This window comes from Asterias rubens, chromosome 1, assembly GCF_902459465.1.
Source record: "Asterias rubens chromosome 1, eAstRub1.3, whole genome shotgun sequence".
NCBI classification, from domain to species: domain Eukaryota; kingdom Metazoa; phylum Echinodermata; class Asteroidea; order Forcipulatida; family Asteriidae; genus Asterias; species Asterias rubens.
The window spans coordinates 5,601,178-5,621,212 of NC_047062.1; the positions used below are offsets into that span (position 1 = coordinate 5,601,178).

A 20,035-nucleotide genomic window follows, 5' to 3' on the forward strand; every position below is an offset into this window, starting at 1 on the left:
AAATAGACACTGACAAATCAAATATATAAACTTTCTCTCTATTTACAAGTAAACCATTGTGTTTTTATTATTTGGCAACAAAATACAAAAAAAAACCGCAGGTTTCTTATTTCGTATTGTCAACTTTGCCAATCATGTTTATACATTTAAGGTATATTCGAAATGTCGGCTCCGGCTTTGGCTACGCCTGTCTGTTTGTAGCTCCTGACCAAAAGTGTAAATGAAGCCTGGACAGCCAAAGTCGTACTTTCGAGGAGGGTCTGTGGTTGAAAAAGGTTGTGTGGATATAATAACTTGCACATTAAAACATTTAGTGCTGATATAGTGGCATATCATCTCGTCCAGTGATGATGTAAACAAGGATCGGCCAGTCTGTCCTTGCTTGTACAAAACATTTTTCACTGTCGCATATTTCGCGATTTTCTTTTAAAACTTGATATCGGTCTTGTTAACATCTTCTAATATCTGTTGGTAACTTTGCTGACATACTACACTCATCCGTTTTGCAGTATTTTCATTAATGTTATAGGCATAACTTATTTACAGTGCTTTGGCGAGCGAAAGACCAACCTACTACTGTATACGTATAGGCATAATTTTATGTCACAAAAAGGCACAGTGTATCAAACGTACTATAAAAATGGAAGGAACGTATCTTCCTCATTTCCTTTGGCAATCATGTTCTTTTTACACGTTTCAGTGTTCCATCTCAGAACACCATGGCAAGTCCTCGTGCAGTGGCGGTCACTTAGGTGTCCACGTGTTCAATATTAACCCTTTATCGTCGGGCGGTGCGTCCTTGTGACTTGCTGCCGTGCGGACGTCGCGGTCTACGGCCTCATCCTCGCCGTCCGTTCCGCTCTCCCCGACCGACGCAAATGCGGTACTCTCGGTCGATGTGTCGGCAGCCTGGCGTTGCTGTTTCTGAACCCGCTGGCTGTGACGCCACTTCATCCGTCTGTTTTGGAACCACACTTTCACCTGTAGGGTGGAAAACGTCAATATTTGGTAAAGCTAAATTTCGACTTGCTTTTATTTGAATTCGTAATTCGCTTTGCCCCTTAGTGCGTCCGTATTTAACTACCCCTCCTCCACAACCAAAATTGTGAACATAGGAATTTGACGGCTGTGACTGGATGTGTTCCGTTTAATATCCACATCAACATTCAAGCTTGTGAATATTGAAGAATCATAATACAAGGTATTAATGTTCTAGACACAGGAAACGGTGTTGATATATGGACAGAAACAGACTATCGTCAAAAGTAGCAATTTGCTCATCTGCTTCCCTGCAAAGCTCGGTGTAAACAATTTACTTGGTGTATAAGTTGCTGTTTAACAGCTCTGTGAAATGTGGGATGGTGCTGGTTCGTGATTTCAGTGTATGAGTACAAGCATGGAGGAATAAATTCAAGACAGCAAACCGCATGTAAGGTCACAATTGTGAAGAAAAAAAATTGCCAAATGGCCGACTTTTTTGGTTTGAGTAAAGAGCTAGACATATGTTTTACAATGTAGCATCGTCCGTAAAAATTATTGCGAAAGTTCACATGTTGACAGTCTCTTACAACATTTACCTGGGCGTCCGTCAACCCTAGTGCAGCCGCAAGTTGCCTCCGATCTGGTTTGTTAACGTACTTCTGCAGGCTGAACCGCTTCTCCAGTCCCTTGCGCTGCAAGCTGGTGAAGACGGCACGGGACCAGCTTCGCTTCCTTCTACCACCCACCACCCTGGGATTCAATACCGTCTGGTGGTGAGATTGCTTCGGGTGCGTCGTCGGTAGATCGGCAGGGAGGCGCGGCTCTTCCCTCTCGGTAGGGTGGAGGCTGCTGTGAGAGTCGAGTCGGTACTGGGCGTAAGACCATGGATCGGTACCTCCGTGGTGGAGCATTATCGAGGATAAGTCTGTAATTGAAAGCAAGTTAACGGTTAGTTTGAGGTGGCACGATGTGCAAAAATAAAAGTAATTCAATTGTGTAGTATTTTTACGAGGAGTGGTGAAATAAAGGGATGATTGATCAGTAGACCTTGTCTTATACCGGGTACATGTGGATTGTGACTGGGTACACCTTTTGAATGGTTTGTAAGTGGGGAAGAAACTTCTCTTTGCGGTAGCACAATGCAAATTAATTTAGGGCCTGTTAAAGCCGGGGCTGTTCGGATAAGTGGTTCTTTCGTGATTTTTTTGTTGAACCAAACTGTCTTGTAATACAACTTGAAGGGTGATATTGCCACATGGTAGTTGAGGCATTGTAATGTGTCGGTATCAATATTGGTTTGTGGTAACACCGTGTGTACCAACTTGCCTGGTAGATTAAATTATTTTGAGAACCCGTCTTGCTCTATTTTCGGAATTCGGGAGACTCAGTTCTATATATACCGCACACTTCAGATTCACGTTATCGAACGAGTTTCCCCAGTGTAGTGGTCACGAAAAAACAGAATAAAGAACCGTAACACGTTTTATACAACACTATATGGATTGACCTGTCGTCACTCAATAGGAGGTCGTTCAACCCGGGATTCCAACTTCTCTAAGGCTTTTTCAATGGGCCGTCTCTTTTTTCAGTGACAAACTGAATTTCCACTTGCATGCGCCAACGATTAATTATGTATGTCGTATTTGATTTTCTGAGTTAAAGGGGAGGTACACGTTTGGTAATTACTCAAAACAAATATTAACTTAAAAACTGACTTGGTAACGAGCATTGGGGAGCTGTTGGTAGTATAAAACATTGTTGGAAACGACTCCCTCTGAAGTAACGTAGTTTTTGAGAAGGAGGTAATTTCTCACTAAAATAATAAAAGACTTCTATAGCTAGAAGTCTTTTATTACTATCTGAAAGCACACAAATTCGTCCAACAAGGGTGTTTTTTCTTTCATCATATTCTCGCAACTCCGATGACCAATTGAGCTCAAATTTTCACAGGCTTGTTATTTTATGCTTATGATGGGATAAACCAAGTGAGGACACTGGTCTTTGACAATTATCAAACGTGTACCTTCCCTTTAACAAACAGGTGGAGGAGTAGTGAACTTGGGTAATTTTTGTGTGTCTTTGGTTCAAATCAAAACCCTGAGGACGTTTGTGAATACCACCGATTAAACACATTGTACATTTTTTGAGTGCTTTTCCCCAAAAAATATACATCGATGTTTGTCACTGATCTCGTTTAGAAAAGGTTTCATTCTGTTGACATGTGTTGAACTCTTAATAGATATTTTTAATAACAAAAAGGACACAGCATTACAGGCAGAAGTGTTTGGGGGTTCCTGATCGTTTTTCTCGAAATAGGATCGGGATGTAATCAAGACAAGGCATCCATGCTAATAATGTATAGTTTGTGAAGAGTGGTTTGAAACTGGTGGAGAATATTCTAGATAAGGTTGCACAAGAGTATGATTAGAAACTTTGCATGGTGGACATACAATAAAGTTTGCTGTAACAACGTGTACATGAGTAGGATTTGAAACTTTGGATGGTGGATATACAATAAAGTTTGCTGTAACAACGTGTACATGAGTAGGATTTGAAACTTTGCATGGTGGATATACAATAAAGTTTGCTGTAACAACGTGTACATGAGTAGGATTTGAAACTTTGGATGGTGGATATACAATAAAGTTTGCTGTAACAACGTGTACATGAGTAGGATTTGAAACTTTGGATGGTGGATATACAATAAAGTTTGCTGTAACAACGTGTACATGAGTAGGATTTGAAACTTTGGATGGTGGACATACAATAAAGTTTGCTGTAACAACGTGTACATGAGTAGGATTTGAAGCTTTGGATGGTGGACATACAATCTGTACATTATAAGATTTGCAAACTGTGTATATACTTTCGAGGGTTTGCGGTAACACCATTTTGTTACAATGGGGGCCTAGCCTAATTGAAACTGCGAAAATAACTTGTTAACATAAAATGAAATTTTGCGTTGTATGGTTCTGAGAAGAACCGGTTTGTTTGTTCTGATTTCCACCAGAAATTAGTGTTCGGCGTCATCAGTGTTTAGTCACAATTTCACAGAATTTAGGAATACGACAAATAGTCGAGAGGAAAACAACAAAATAAATGGGCCTTGTTTGTGCTAGTCAGTTACTGCCTCCCCCTCCATAAGAATGCCCTATAGGAAATGATCCGACAAAATAATTGTCGGTGATGGACAGGAAATTGGTGTTCGTAAATATTCTGTTATCTTCTTTCATTTCCTTGTTACACTATAGGGTGAATATTATTTGGGGCCGTGATTGTATTTTAAGTCGGTTTCAAATTGCGACAATGGACGTGTTGGGTTTCGAGTATAATGTATAGGCCTACTCATTAAAGACAAAGTTTACCTTTTTGTAACCGTTCGATTGTTTTAATCTTATATAAAAGTCGCTATTTATGCATTAAAGCGATGGACACTTTTGGTAATTGTCAAAGACCAGTCTTCTCACTTGGTGTATCTCAACATATGCATAACATGACAAACCTGTGAAAAGTTTAGCTCAATCGGTCATCGAAGTTGCGAGATAATAATGAAAGGAAAAAAACCTTTTCACACGAAGTTGAATGCTTTCAGATGCTTGATTTCGAGACATCAAATTCTAAATCTGAGGTCTCGAATTGTGAATTACTTCTTTCTCGAATACTACGTTACTTCAGAGGGAGCCGTTCCTCACAATGTTTTATAATGTCAACCTCTCCCCCATTACTCGTTAACAAGTAAGGTTTTATGCTAATAATTATTTTGAGTAATTACCAATAGTGTCCACTGCCTTTAAAATAATAAGAATACAATCTGAGAAGCGTTACCAGACTCAAATTGTGTGGCTTAACAACTGAAACACTTTTTGTTGAACATAACCACATTATTTCGAAGATAAGTTTTCTATGCTTTATACTATCGAAAGCTGTTGTTTGCTTCTAACCTGTAGTGTGTTTTGTCATTTCTTTTACTTGTGATTACCGAGCGCCCATCCTTCCCTTTAAGGTGGGTGAGGCCTATATAGGTTGGTGAACTTTGAACAAAACAGTGTCAGCGATATTTAAGGAAACTAAACAACACTTGGGAGAAGACGAGAAACAAAGCAACACAGAGGATGACACTGACACCCGCACAATCGATATTTCTTTGTGGTAAATTATCTCTGCAAACAAAAGAGTTTAATTTTTCTGATGAACAGATGATTCTTGTATGGCATGTAAACTCAATTCATTCGATGGCTACGGACTGTACTTATTTTTTAACTCAAAAAGGAAGACCCACATGAAGTTTGATTCGATGTTTTAAATAAAACCGAGCTGAACTACTATAGACCTGTTATCATGCTGCCTCCGTCTTAGTCATGTTCCTTGTATCGAATAACAAAACTGAATGCCAATATTGTTGTTATTATTATTATTAGTTTAGTAGGAACCGGACTATTTTATTCTTCCAGCCTCGGTTTGGTGAAACTGATATCAATGGGAGAAATTCAAGATGATTGCACCGTGATAAAGGTCTATGGCACCGATCGATAAAACAAGATGGGGTCATATTTTTTTAGGTGTCTATACAGCGGCAAGTGAATGGGGAGATCATTATTTTTTTGTAAATGAAAAATTTGCAAATTGTTAATCTCTTCCGAATCTCAGCGTTCTGTTTCCACTTTCCTGTAAATCGTGGTCTTATTTTGTGATTTATTTTGTTGGTTAATATGGACAATGAGCCGTATAAGCTCAATTTCATAAAGCCTGAAGTATTGAGCACAAAAACGTGTTAAGCACAGGAAAAGAAGTAACAAAACGGGTTACCAGCTCAATTTGTTTGTCAGTCTTAACCCTTTGTGAAATCCACCCATGTGGAATTTACAAAGAGTTAGGAATAGTCTTATCTTGAGTTAGGACGAGTTACTCGTCCTAACTTAGGACTAGCCATACGTTTTTTATACCGTGAAATCCTACCTTTTGCTTAACAGCTTTATGAAATTGGGCCCTGAAACGGTTCTGCCATTTTTGAGAGACTATGCATGGACTCACCTTGATATGGACTCGCACAATAGCCACCGGGGGAACTGATGAGTCTCCCGGGCAGTTGCAGCTCATTGCCCGCCGAGTGGCGAGCGTGATGATGGGCCGCAGTCCGCCGTGTCGTAAACCCATCCTCCCCCTCGTCGTACGTCGGGCTGCTCCATGCGGCGCATGCAACCAGTGGTCTGAGGGCAGCTGCATCCCAGTCCCTCCTCGATGTCCCGTTTGCCTCGTTACTCGAACAGTCGGGCTTATTATCTGTTGGGAAGAACATTTCAAAATGGACGGCGCATCTTAAAACAAAATGTTGGTGGGATCATTATTTTGTCTAGCATTCGGTCGTGTTTTTCTATACATTTAAAGCGAAATAGAAGTATAGGCCTTATGAATTCAGAGATCGGAGTAAATTCTTTCTATCTTCTAGCTTTCAGTTCGGCTCCGTCAGTTACTTTGAAGACATGCGCTTTCGATACGGGCCTTCGAACCGCAGACGGTTTTGTTGGGAAATGAATCTAAGTTTCAAACACAGTTTCTCAATTATTCAATCAATAAATTAATCAATTTGAATAACCTGTCTCTTTTTTCCCTGGTGCAGAGTTTTGTTTTGATAAAAAAGACAGACAACAACTTGCAGCTAAATTAGGATTGGAAGGGTCACACAAATCACGCAATTAATTGACTACCCCCTGCAGGTGTGTGATTGATCATTTGGCGAAAAATAAGCAAATAAACTCACCGACACTTTTCTTTTCTGTTCTTTTCGTTGCAGAAAAGTAACTATTTCCAAGTATCTTATCGATGCCGAACTTGAGTTGGGTGTTGTCCTCTTTGGACGACCGACCATCATCGGACCTGCTACTCGCCGTCTTTTCAGCGGCCGACGAAAATGAACAATCGGCGGATGAGACCTCCCCTTTTCCGACCCGATCCCTCCTCGGGGCAGCTCCGTTGAGCCCACCATATTGCTGTTCGGTAAGTACGCCCGTGGGACAGTTCACTTTGGGTCCATTATAGTTCTCCCAATTACCGTGGGGCCGGACTTGAAGACAATTCTGCCCGTTGCACTGAGAGGCAAACGCTGCAGACGACCAAGGGAAATACTGCACCAACGGTAGTCCCGAATACATGTACATCATCGTCATAGCGGAACAAATAATTTCCACTTTTTATGATTCCCTTGGATATTGCTGGTAATTTGCTTCAGAATCTGAACCCGATGCACGCAGTGGTGAGCACCGGAACTTCTGCACGTGGTTTATTGGTATTATTGGGTTTAGGAATGACAATTACTGCAAGCGGTCATCAAGTTTTTATTGGTCCAAGTTGGGAGAAGGACGCCACGCCCGGTTATTGGTTCGTGGTTGTTATTATTATGCTCTTGTTGTTTTTCTCTCTCTTTTTTCACTGTCTATTTGTTTTTTATAGAAGTGATGTGGGTGACTTCAGGAGGGTTGGGTATCAGTCATCCTGCAAAGTCATCATTCCGTGCAACACGTCATGTAAGTTCCCTTTTATAGAGGGCGCTGTTGTAGATTATTGTTGTTGTAGATGGCTTTTCATTTATTTTGGCAAGGTGGTGGATTGAACATGGCCTTATTATTCTATACTAAACTATACAGTAAATAAGACCACTTTTCAGGGTCTAAATTAAGTTTGAAGTTAACATCTCCTCACAATATTGTACAAAGTTTTTACATTATATCCCTATCATGTGGCTCTCAAGCCTGTCATAGAATTTTACAAAACATGAGGCAGACACTCCCTTCCATTCCTTTTTTGCTGGGTGCACCCTGATACCGTTGTACGTTTATGTGACATTCTGCCTGCAGTAGCTTCTGTTTACCTCTCCCATTCTTGTTCTTAATTTCTCACTTTTACAGATTGATTTTCGCAGGTAAGCAATTTTCATAGAGTTAAACAAAAGGTAAGTCATTCCTTGAATTAAATTAAACTTGTGAAGGAAACTTTTCTAATTTGTGATTTTCATCTTCCAGATGACAACCCTCTGATTCACTTTTTACAAAATAGGACGGGACGGGGGGGGGGGGGGGGGGGGGGTCAGTGACTGTTTTCCCTCTTTGATGGCAACTTAATTCCTAAAATATTTTGATAAATATCTGTGAAAAAAAAGAATAGAAAATAATTTTAGGTTCAAAGATTACAGGCTTCATGACCTCAAATCGAACTCACATTAACATTGCAAAATTAAATGTTTTTAGTTCTTACTTTTGAAGTCTTTTTATGAAAGCACCAAGTATGAAATTTTACAAGCAGCTGAGGAAAATCAAGTGTGTGTTCCAATTGTATATGACTGAGACATTTTAACAGAATCATACATAAATTATTTTGATATGTTGAGAAGAGAAAAATAAAAATTCTAAAAAGAGTAAAGAAAAATGTATCTTCAGTGTTGTGATTATTTACATAGAGTGACCCATGTATGTTTGACCAATGCCAGTGCCAAAAACTGTCCTTTGCCAAATAGTGTTTCTTCTGGCAAAGTTTCCAGTAGTAGTGCAGTTTTTATGTAATTCCCTTTTTTTTTTTTTTTTTAAGATATCTGGCCTTAAAGGCACTAGACACCTGTGTTAATTGTCTAAGACCAGTATTCTCCCTTGGTGTGAAATTTTGACTCAATTAGTCATCAAAGTTAAACACCCTTGTTGCAAAAAAAGCAGTGTGTGCTTCAGATGCCTATTAAGCCTGAAGTCTTTTAGTATTTGAGTTAGAAATTACCTCTTTTTCAAAAACTATTTTACTTCAGAGGAAGCTGTTTCTCACAAGTTTTATACTATCAACAGCTCTTCTTTGCTCGTTACCAAGTAAGGTTTTTTTGCTAACAACTATCTTAAGCAATTACCAATAGTGTCCAGTGCCCTGAAGTTTATTTTAGGGCACAACTCAATTTTGTTTACTTGTTGCTCTGGTTGTCATCAAGAGACTTAAGAATTTGTAGAGGCGAGGGACTTCATATCTTAACAAGTCAGTTTGGCCTCATTGAAGGGGCACCTCAGGCTCTTTGAGGGCAATGTCAATTTCTTCTAGAACTATTCGATGGGCACCATGGCAATAGCCACAAGAATTGAGGCAATAGCCACAAGAATTGAGGCAATAGCCACAAGAATTGAGGCAATGGCCATAAGAATTGAGGCAATTGCCTGGGAATAAATTAAAGTCAATGTAGGCCTATATCAAGTCTGTACAAATCCTACAAACAAAATTAAAGATGTTACAAAAAAAGAAAAGTAAAATAATTCATCCAAAACACAGGAAGTTTCAATATAAAATAATTTGTCAAATTTATTTATCATTATTCATTACATTCATAAACAGATTTAAACAACAAATAAACCCCCCAAAACCGCAATAATTATACACGATTCAAACTTCGATGACACACTTCTTGGAGGAGAGGCACTGGGAAGGGCAACTGTAAACCCCAATATAAAGTAACAAATAAGGTGGAATGAAAATGACGCCAAATATTGTTGGTATAATACACCTGAAACCAATTTAAATAGACCCTTAAACAAAAAGAAGCTAAGCACAACAACATTTTGCTTACCAGAATAAGGTTACCAGGATGGATGGCACTTTCTGAGGATGACATTATTTTGAGAGTGTGATGTCATATCCAAGGTCTGTAGAATTTTTGATAGCTACTTACACATTTTAAACAATTCCAGCTTCCAGCGAGAAAAACTTTGTATATAATGTAGTTATTGACATATCAATACATCTAATTACCACAACTAAACAATTTTTTACAGGATTTATTTCATTTTTCATTGACAATCTCCCATGCTTGATTCAAAAACCTAAAATTAAATAATATTTCTATCGATTTTGTCAAAGCTATAATCTTACATGAGTAATCTTAAAAGTGCAAATTTACAATACAAATCACTTTATATCTTTTATAACTAAAAAAGGCACGATATAAAATATTTTAAAATAATTTCTTAAGGTTGTTTTTGTGCGTTGATTAAAATATGTTAATTTATTCAAAATAACATAAACCCTGGACAATACAGCCTTTTACTTTGTCCAATGAACAATACTATATTCTACTCAAGAGAGTGTTGTTCCTCATAAAAAGTCTTTGGTTTGCTCAAGACATTAAAGGCAGTGGACACTAATGGTAATTGTCAAAGACTAGCCTTCACAGTTGGTGTACCTCGACATATGCATAAAATAACAAACCTGTGCAAATTTTAGCTCGATCGGTCGTCGAAGTTGCGAGATAATAATGAAAGAAAAAACACCCTCGTCAAACTAAGTTGTGTGCTTTCTGATGCTTGATTTCGAGACCTCAAATTCTTAACTTGAGGTCTCGAAATCAAATTCGTGGAAAATTACTTCTTTCTCGAAAACTATGGCACTTCAGAGGGAACTATTTCTCACAATGTTTTAAACTATCAACCTCTCCCCATTACTGGTAATCAAGAAAGGTTTTATGATGATAATTATTTTGAGTAATTACCAATAGTGTCAACTGACATGAAGCCTCAGAAAATATAATTGATCAGCAAATAATTGCAGGGCACCAGTTGCCACAGTCACTTTAAAACAACATGGTACTTTGGCTGGTAACACATTGCTGCTCAGCAAACTTCTTCAATGTGTATAGCAGCTTTGTGGAATAGTGTGCACATGAATACCTTCAAGATGAACAAATTTTGAGAAGAAATATTTTCCAGGGTGGTACAATGGCGTAAACAATTGAATGGGTGTTTTTTCTTTCATTATTATCTCGCAAACAGAAGGTTTGAAATATGTTGTAAATACATATAAAGCAGGTTTTTCAAACTCAAGCCCACCTATACAAAATGGTGGTATAAAAAGAGTGGAGGATCTGTACAAAACTAACTCTTATTGTACATCACAGTCAAGTGAGATGTCAGATTTTTTGTTTTTAAAGGTTTTTTGTTGGCATACAGTGAACAGTTTTGTTCGGCAATTTCACATAGCAAAGTCAATTTATCGGTAGGGGGCGCCAGCACAGCTTCGCAATGGAGCTTCTGCTGGCCGCTACGCTGTCTCCCAGTTACGCTTGATTATTGTAAGGTTTGGAGTTGTAAAGTGTCAATAAAAGCTCTCGTGAGACGATCAGAAAACACAAAAAGTCTCCTTGGAAACTGTGTAGACCAGGGCCCAATTTCATAGAGCTGCTTAAGCACAAAATTTTGCTTAAGCAAAAAAATACTTGCTTAGTAAAATCAGATTACCGGCCAAGACTCCACTCAATTGTTATGCTAAGTAAACAACAGCTAAATACCAGTCACAAGCAATGTATATGGCGTGAAATTTGGGCTAGTAACGTGTAAAATAAGCGAGCTATTTTCGTGCAGCTCTATGAAATTGGCCCCAGGCTACAGTATGTACTGTTCAGATTGAATATGTTTTGTGCTAGTACTGAATAGTTAATTCAAACATTTACAGATTTGGCAGCATTTTTCCAAGCTCAAGGGAAATCGATCACCAAGATATTTTTATCAACTATCACTAAATATACTTTGCACAGAAAATCCCAGGTTCTATATTGGACAAGGCGCCATGTTTGTGTGATGCTTAAGCGGTAAATATAATGTTATCTCTGCAGACTTCTTTCTTTTTTTAGACTGCACTGATAAACAAAACTAAAGGTGGGTTTGTTAAAGGGTTTGTACTATACCACCCTGTCCATTATGCCATGTTAAATTAAGTATTCTCTCTATTAACTATATACTTATTACTTTGTGTATTTCTTTTTGTAGTGTTGGTGCCATTGAAGAAGTGTAATAAAACAAATTGTTAATGATTACACACTTTAAAACGGCAATGGACAAGGTAGTATGGCATACTTTCTTTAATGACAAACTCAGATATATCCTGAGCTATTGGGCCTTGGAAGAAGTCAGTGGGTAACATCTCAAGATGCCTTGGCCTGAAAGTCCCCTCCCTGTCCACCAGTCTTCATCACCAGCCTGATTTGACTGATGATGATATCATGACTCACAGCCTTACACATGTCATAGAGAGTCAACGCTGCGACGGAGACCGCTGTTAAGGCTTCCATTTCGACACCGGTCACCCCGACGGTACGAACCTCTGCTGTTATGCCAACGCTGTGTGTCTCCTCTTCCAACATTAACCTGACGTCCACCTTCGAGATCGGGATGTTGTGGCACAGAGGGATCAGATCGGTGGTTCTCTTCGCTGCCATGATGCCGGCGAGTTGTGAAACAGCGAGTATATCGCCCTTGGCTATTTTATTCTGTTGAACCAAGGTGAAGGCGGTCTCGCCCAAGCACACCCTGCCAGAAGCTACGGCAACCCGGGAAGAGCTTGGTTTACCACCAACATCTACCATCTGAGCTACACCCTTTTCATTTATGTGGCTCAGGCTCTGCTTGGATTTAGTGGCTGGTGGTACAGAGCTTAGAGCCATGCGGGAGGGGTTTGTTGAATCATTTGTGGCAGTGGACAGCGAGGGGTCAGATGACGGAAGATCTGGGGATGAACAGGGGGTGGGAGGCTTGGTGTTTAGGTCGGAAGGTGGCAGCTTGGTGGAACAGAGAGAATCACCAGTGGACGATTTGAAGTCCGATGATGTCACATCGAGAGATGAGGATGGATCATGTAAAGACAAACGATTGGAAGACGTGTGATAAGGAGACAATTGAACTTTGGTTAGTGGAGCTGATAACAATGGAGGTAGCGTCCAGTTTGGAGACCGTAGGGAATGAAAGTTTAAGAAAGATCTGTCGGAGGACGATGCGTAGCGAGACACCGATATCGCACCCAGTGAGAAATGACTGTGAGCTTCATCTAAGAATGACATGTGGAGATTGTCCAACATCTTTTTGCTGCTTTGCAATTCATATCGACTCGATGCTTTCCTAGTTACTCCCGAGGTAGTGTGAATCATAGTGTTCTCAGTTGAGATAAGCTCAAGTTCCTTTCCAACATCCTTCTCCCTAGAGTCGAACCAACTCCAGTTACCTACAGAATAAAACACTGTTGTTACACTCAAATTTCTTGTGTAAATGTGATCAGCATATTCGAAAATGCCGTTGAAATAATCCGCCATCATTGCCTAGAAAGCACAAGTTTTGGGGTGGCTGCTGTAAATGTACAGTAACTAAACAAATTGAAAAAAATATTACTTTAAAAAAGATTAACTTTAAAAAAAAAGCAGGGGGTGAATGGAGTGTTTCATCTTTTAAATCGAATGCAAAACATTCATTATTTGTTTTATACAACACCCAGGTAAATCTGTCATTTGGAGCAAAACCCAATCACCAAAATGTACAAGATTGTTATTTTGGCATCCACAATGAGTTTGTAAGCAGCTGGTTTGTAGTTGTTCGCATGATGATCATTATGAACGCTGAACGACGTCAGCATCTTCATTAAATAGACAGTTAGACCTCGGCAATAACTACGTAGTAAGTTTGTAATGACCATGCGTACATTTTCAGCCATGCGCCCATCGCGCAAACAACCAGCTTACTTGTTCACAAATGGTGGTCTAGCTTGCCACAAGTGTCATAAGTCTCTTCCATCAACTTGTTTCTAAAGAGAAATCTTGCATTAATTAAAGAAACTCACCCACCAATCAGAATCATGGGTCTATTCTTCATCTTGGCAATGTTGAACATCCCTGCAAGTACAAGACAGGGTACCAGTGAATATTGGGCAGTTGGTTTACACATTCCAATAATGTTTCACAAGGCTATGGATACATATATGGAAATGTCAATACTTGGTTTGTTCATGTGACGGGAGACTGCGGTTTCCATGTTTTGCATGCCCGTTGAAAACGTATACGGGAGCTCATACACGTGCGTTAAAAATGTTAATTTGCTTATTTTAGTTTCTTTGTTCAAAGGGGTGCCAGTCAAAAGCCATTCAACCCGTAACTGCTGTATAGACGGGGATCACAGCCAAGAATGATGATAACATCATTAGGGGGGAATGGGGGGTTTGAATTTGTCAAAGGCCATTTTTAATCAGCGGTTATTCTGAGTGATGCTATGGACCGGTCCTTACCAGCGTGTTGTTTCTTCTTTCTACCGACAGCAAGTCCGATAACATCCAGTAGATCATCGTCAGTGGCTCCGTTTCTTATCAGATCACGGAGGGACACCTCTGAGTTGCCAAATAAACACACCTACATGTACCCACAAAGAAAACAAATGTTCTAATAAATACAGATTGTATACACTGTGGTTAGAAAGAATTCCCTAAAAAAAACCTACGAACTTCATGAGAGTGCAAAGTGGGAATCTGATATCTTCACGTCGGACACCCTGCTTCACCATCGTTACCAAATTGTTTTGACGACATAAACAACCACTGGTGAATGAAATAATGAAGCACTAAGACCTGACTCACATTTTTATTACACATGTATGGGTTCAGATGCCAAATTTACAAACTCCATTTTGGTATCACCGCGACAGATATTTAATGACTCGTCCACAACACTAAAAGTTGACAATGGTTAGGAAGAGGTTGTATGAGTGCAGTCAACTAAAAGCACAAGTATTCTCACAAAATTGGCATAAAGGAGAAATGATGTAAATGGAAATTTTTTTAAATTTACAAGATTTGAAAATTTACAAGATTTACCTTGAGATTACCATCTGCCGTTAGTCTCAGCCTGTTACATGAGCCACAGAATGGCTTCGTCATGGAGGCAATAAAGCCCACTGTCCCACGATATCCGGGTACTTTGTAGACCTGTAGTCAATCAAAAACCATTGGCTTTGGATAAATAGTTGAATTATGAAGTGGGCTCAACAGCTTTTGGAAATTGGGCCCTGGTGTGTCTGTTGCCACCTCAGCATCCTGAATAATAATCCCCGTTAATAATCCCAATTGGAGGCTTACCGTTGCGGTGGCGTTTGGCTCGGCATCCTCCAGCAGTCCGAACTCTGGCCACCTCTCGCCGATGGTTTGAAGCATGTTATCACAGCTGAACATCTTCTTATCATTCCATTTATTGCCATCAAAAGGCATGTACTCGATGAAGCGCACTTCGATTGGCTGAGGAAGACGACACAAACCAAAGTACATAATAAACAATGTTCTGAATAATTATCTTAACTGAATCAAATTATGTTTCTCTGTGTTTAAATTAATTCTTTGCAAATGAAAACAGACACTCACTCAAAGTCGTCCTAGTTGGCGGGAAGTTGAGAATTTGAGATTTTTTTGAATGTCTGTATGAGAGGAGAATCTGTGTTTGTTCCATTCCCTGGGGCCGGCTATGGAAAAAGACTTGTCGCCTGTACTACTAGATTTGATGTGAACATGTCAAGGGGAAGACCAAAGACCCTGCCTCTCATTGGTCAGTGAAATGACAGTAGGCTAATCAGGTAAGGAGGAACTACCCCATGCTGGCATTGGAATAGATTGTGTAGTCATTTTTAATTCAATGCAATGTTTGGCTGGTAAAGTGTTAAAGCTTGCCCCTGCGGTTGGGGATCAGTTCCAAAAAAAAAGTACACCAGCTTAATATTTACTAAGTTATGTCTCCTCAACTGTGGGATTCTGGAGGGTACCTCATAAAGATGCTGGTTACGATAATCTTACCTTGTCTCGTGTAAGTTCGACAAAGTCGCATATCTCATCCTCGTTTAGACCTCTCATGACGACGCAGTTCAACTTGACCGGGTCATAACCCAGCTCAATCGCTTTCTCTAGCCCCTTATAAACGTGGCTGAAACCTGTCCAGAGAAATGAATACACTCATAATAATATTACTAACGTAAACCTATAAAGTGGCATGGTCCATTAGAAAGAAGCTCAAGGTGCTTAACAGAGATACAAATTAAAAAGCTATGGCATAAAACAATTTATAAAATTCAAAATGTACAGAAAAGGAGTGACCAAACAATTCTAGGCACATTAAAGGCACTGGACACTCTAGCATAAAAACTTACTTTATAACAAAACGAGGCCGGATCAGATCCCGCCTCGTTTTGTAACCTCGTTGATACCTCGTAAAGCCCTACTTTGACCCCGCGGTATCAAGTACTGTTATGTGCCGTGCGGTGTAGTATCTATGCATTTCGTGAAGTCAGAGCGGGCCGGTGCTTGCGTAAAGAGCCTTGGACAAGGCTAAGACCAATTGAGCTCACGTTTTCACAGGTTTGTTATTTTATGCACTGTATGTTTAAATACACCAAGAGTCTATTTTTCAATTACCAAAGGTGTCCAGGGGTCAATTTCACAAAGAGTTAGGACTAGTCCTAACTTAGGACTAGTCCTAGGAGATATACAAAATGTGTGGCTAGTCCACTCGTCCTAACTCGCGATAAGACTAGTCTTGTCTCTTTTTGAAATCCACCCCAGTGCCTTTAAATGTAGTTGTTTTATCACAGGAACCTAAGACCAAAAAATGTAGCTACTCTGGTGGCTATGTTGTAACGGCTAAAAAACAAAACAAATTTTTGACGCAAACAATAGCTGTTCCGACTACCTTCTCAGAACAGCTAATAAATCAGTTTACAACTGCAGCTCTCAGTCCAACAGAATCTTTAAAAAACATGCAGTGGGATGATGATGGGTTTGGTTAGGGATAGTGTGGCTATCGGGAGTTTAGTCTCGATTTTACCTCCAATTTTCTTCAAAAGAAAACCAATAGTTGTGACAAAAGAAATGGCAACAACCTACCCCTCCTCCTGGTGATGAATTCAAACTTAGCTGGTATCAGAGTATCCAGACTTATATTGAGCATGTTCAGGCCACTCTCCTTTAGCTTTGGAAGCTTCCTGTGTAATGCTACTCCATTCGTCGTCAGCCCTATCGTCTTAAGTCCGTCTAATTTACCTAAATGCTCTGAAAAATAAAGAAACATGTGACGGATTAGTTTTGGTAACTCTGAAAGATTAAATGCTAAATGTAATCTGAATTTATTCATAGAAACAACTGCTACTTATTGAACCTGTAATACTGTACTTCAACTTTACTTCACAAATAAATGTACTTGAAATTGAAAGAGCTCAGTTGGTAGAGCGCAGGCACATTAATCCGGAGGCCGTTGCTTCAAATCCTACTCTAGTCAATGTGTCTTTGTTCAATCCAAAATCATAAAAAGTTATAATGTTATAAATAGTTATAATGATTTAGTTCTTGGAAACTGTTCGCTGAAAGGAATATACACATTCTAGAAACACTGGTTCCCTTCATTCTTTACTTACCCACAATATCCATGATGTCTTTTCTAACCAGCGGTTCCCCGCCAGTCAGCCTGACCTTGTCTACACCCTCTTTGACAAACAGCCTCGTAATTCGTAGAATCTCTTCAGACGTTAGAAGTTTGGCCTGTGGAGTTAATTCCACTCCATCTTGTGGCATGCAATACTGACCTGTTGAAACAAGGAATGTAGTGGTAGCACTTTAAAGACCCACTAATTACATACAAAGAGAACGGCACAATCTTTCGTAGTAACATATACTTCATCAGATTATCCGTTGAAGTACAACACAAAATTACCTTCAAGCACCAACTAAAAAGTCAACTACTTCCCAGCTTTTTATCCGTTGTTTTGATGCATTTCTCTCTGTTGTTGATTGTGAGGGCATGTGTTCTTTGTAGAGTGCCATATAAATGCCCTATTATTAATGACAAATGGTATAAGACCTGCTCACATGCATGCCGAGTACTTACATCTCAGACTACACTTTTCTGTGAGCGATATCCTGAGGTAGTTGTGTTGTCTCCCAAAGGAGTCAGTTAAGAAGGATGAGAATGGTAGAAGTTTTTCATCTTTGAAGTACCTGGGCTTGGTCTCTGTCTGCTGTAAAAAAAAAAAAAAATAAGCCATGGATAACAAAATTCATTATGTCGATTCAGAATTCCTATTTTCTTGGATTATTTCAAAATTTCACAAACGGCATTCATGTTCAGGTCAGATCTCTTACAGAGGATACTTCATGGAGGCAACAAAAACGATTGCCTCCATGCCCCCTGCTCATTGCCCCCTGCTCATTGCCCCCTGCTCATTGCCTGGGTGCCCAGTAGAAATTTACAATTACTAATTGGGTGCTCTTTACCAAGGAGACAATACCTTGGTGCCCTTGCCCTTTCAAAAACGAAGCAATGCTTGGAGGCCGTAAAGGTTGCCTCCATTTTGATCTCTGCTTAACTATACAGACATGGAATTCATCTTTGAAAGGGCAAGGCCATTTTTATTTTACAAAGAGGAACTTCTGCACAGTAAAGGAAGATGATAAGAAGTCCTAAGAAATGATGAGGACAATCTAGAAAAACACTCTCCAAGTTTTTTAAATCAAAACTTTGACATTTTTCTTACTGTGATCGACTGTCCACTCTGAAATCTGACTGAACTGGAAGAGCAATGCTGTTTCTGTTGCGATGGCAACACCTTCCTTGATAATCGTGGCCTGTGACATTTCGCACGACTGCCGGTAATTGTTGACCAATCAATGAGACTTGTGCGCAGACTTGATTGTCTGCTAAGCAGTCTTGATGTCATTGTTACTGTTGATCTTGATTCTTCTAGGTCATTATTGATTTATTATAAAGTACAAAAATGATGAGATGTTTCCACAGCAGTCATTCTTCTTTTTCCTGCTGTTGTTAAACTACGTGAAAAAGAAAACAAATCATAAATGGGTTGATTATGGAATATTATTTGTTAATTATCTTGAATAAGTGAGATTTTTGCACTTTGAATGTAACACTATTTATTTCATACTGACTTTAAGTATCCATGGTTCAACCATAGAGGGTTCACCTAAGATACAACGGCAGAAACATCATTGTGCGAAATTGGTTAATAAACAAACAAATCTGGCTTCAAAATTTAATCACAGCGAACCTAGACTAATCACCAAGTAATTAGAAAAGTAACTGGACTGGAGCACTGTACTCTTAAAAAAAAAACGACATCTGCAGTCGTGCTAGTTAGTACAGTAGTAACGACTGTTCCGAACGCACAACTGCAAAATGGTGCTGGGGTTGTAGAAGGTGAGTTGTGATTGACTTCTTTTCCGTTTGTGGTGTTTTCATGGAAATTTCATAGCATATTTTTACAATTTTTACCGTATTTGCACACGACAGGCCCCACGTACGTGTAGGCCTATAAATAGGGAGGTTTAGCTGCACGTTCTGCATGAAATGTCAGAAAATTGTTTCGCTAAAATATCACGTTTTTAGCATACATGAAGTTACGAATAGCGAGGTTTAGCTGCACGTTACGCGAGCAAATACGTGAAATTGGATTGTTTCTGGGAGATGTCGTCACTTTGGGCTTATTGCATGCTCACGTATGACGTCTGCGCGCAGGTCTGTGCCTGACGCGAAAAATGGTAAATTCACGCATGCTAAAAACGTGAGATTTTAACAACACTATTTGTTGTCATTTTCACTTAAAATATTTAATTTTTTCCCCGTATTGGCACACCATAGAATCCCAAATAGCAACCATCTCACGTGATCTATCTAGTGACTAAAGCAGAATGAAACTCAATCTATCAGATGATAATTTTGTTTTGAACTTTCGAGGTTGGATGATGTTTCTTTGACTCATTTGAATGTTGGCATAATAATGCACTAGTGATTTGTACCAAAAATCAATCATAATACAAAATGTTTGAGCATAACCAACGACAGGAAACTTTACATATGACCCCCCTACGATCATGACGACACTCTACGTACAGTGCATATGGAGGCGTATACACGGCGGACGTACAATACGATGAAGCAAAACCGTGGTGATGCAGTATGGATCTCAATCAAGTTGAAGTATCAATCGTTCATTCATCCATGAAATCAACTTTTGAGACCATTGACCCAGTAGTCGTCGACGCCAGTGCGTGCGTAGAGCTCTCCTCTTTCTGCTTGTATTGTAGTAGCTGATAACTTGAATTTTGCGAGGGGCCGAGTTTAGGTAGAACGCGGCCGGTGGGTCGGTGGGTGGGTTTTAGTCTATGGTTTTTTAGTAGAGAGTTTTGCGTGTGTCTTGTTACGTGGTGCAGAGCCAGTCGTAATAAAAACATTAACCAATTTCCC

At 39.5% G+C, this 20,035-nt stretch overlaps 3 protein-coding genes and 1 long non-coding RNA gene across 6 annotated transcripts in view; 2 read left to right on the forward strand and 2 right to left on the reverse strand.

Moving 5' to 3' along the window:
• LOC117300834 (YLP motif-containing protein 1-like) overlaps positions 1-6,840 on the forward strand; it is a 43,377-nt gene extending 36,537 nt beyond the window's left edge. Inside the window, exon 14 of the mRNA XM_033784690.1 lies at positions 6,773-6,840. Coding sequence (XP_033640581.1) covers positions 6,773-6,814 — 42 coding nt within the window. The 3' untranslated portion in view covers positions 6,815-6,840. The remainder of the gene's footprint in view (positions 1-6,772) is intronic.
• On the reverse strand, positions 43-7,269 carry LOC117300850 (homeobox protein Dlx2b-like). 2 transcript variants are annotated; one of them, XM_033784710.1, is made up of 4 exons: positions 6,740-7,269; positions 6,013-6,261; positions 1,578-1,906; positions 43-981 (listed from the first exon to the last, which is right to left on the reverse strand). In XM_033784710.1, the coding sequence occupies exons 1-4, from the start codon at positions 7,143-7,145 to the stop codon at positions 745-747; spliced, it is 1,221 nt and encodes a 406-aa protein (XP_033640601.1). In that variant the 5' UTR covers positions 7,146-7,269; the 3' UTR covers positions 43-744. The 2 variants fall into 2 exon arrangements, with proteins under 2 accessions (XP_033640601.1, XP_033640594.1); XM_033784703.1 differs by lacking the exon at positions 43-981 and having other exon boundaries at positions 1,164-1,906.
• LOC117300866 lies at positions 6,907-8,033 on the forward strand. Its single transcript, XR_004520229.1, has 3 exons — positions 6,907-6,975; positions 7,429-7,502; positions 7,884-8,033. It is a non-coding gene; the product is annotated as an uncharacterized LOC117300866 (long non-coding RNA).
• Positions 8,034-11,227: 3,194 nt separating this feature from the next.
• LOC117296485 (molybdenum cofactor biosynthesis protein 1-like) lies at positions 11,228-19,989 on the reverse strand. 2 transcript variants are annotated; one of them, XM_033779447.1, is made up of 11 exons: positions 19,682-19,989; positions 18,312-18,603; positions 17,666-17,795; positions 17,196-17,363; positions 16,669-16,833; positions 15,586-15,719; positions 14,881-15,036; positions 14,620-14,730; positions 14,038-14,158; positions 13,601-13,648; positions 11,228-12,987 (listed from the first exon to the last, which is right to left on the reverse strand). In XM_033779447.1, the coding sequence occupies exons 2-11, from the start codon at positions 18,492-18,494 to the stop codon at positions 11,915-11,917; spliced, it is 2,289 nt and encodes a 762-aa protein (XP_033635338.1). In that variant the 5' UTR covers positions 18,495-18,603; positions 19,682-19,989; the 3' UTR covers positions 11,228-11,914. The 2 variants fall into 2 exon arrangements, with proteins under 2 accessions (XP_033635338.1, XP_033635346.1); XM_033779455.1 differs by lacking the exon at positions 19,682-19,989 and adding an exon at positions 19,644-19,658.
• Between the last annotated feature and the right edge of the window lie 46 nt (positions 19,990-20,035).

Coding starts and splice junctions, on each gene's coding strand:
- LOC117300850 (XM_033784703.1), bottom strand. CDS start 7,145: ATGACGATGATGTACATGTATTCGGGACTACCGTTGGTGCAGTATTTC. Junction 6,262..6,739: donor AACAGAAAAGAAAAGTGTCG/GTGAGTTTATTT, acceptor TCTTCCCAACAG/ATAATAAGCCCGACTGTTCG. Junction 1,907..6,012: donor TTGTGCGAGTCCATATCAAG/GTGAGTCCATGC, acceptor TTTCAATTACAG/ACTTATCCTCGATAATGCTC.
- LOC117296485 (XM_033779447.1), bottom strand. CDS start 18,494: ATGACATCAAGACTGCTTAGCAGACAATCAAGTCTGCGCACAAGTCTC. Junction 15,720..16,668: donor ATTCATCACCAGGAGGAGGG/GTAGGTTGTTGC, acceptor TTCTCTGGACAG/GTTTCAGCCACGTTTATAAG. Junction 15,037..15,585: donor TCGAACTTACACGAGACAAG/GTAAGATTATCG, acceptor CGTCTTCCTCAG/CCAATCGAAGTGCGCTTCAT.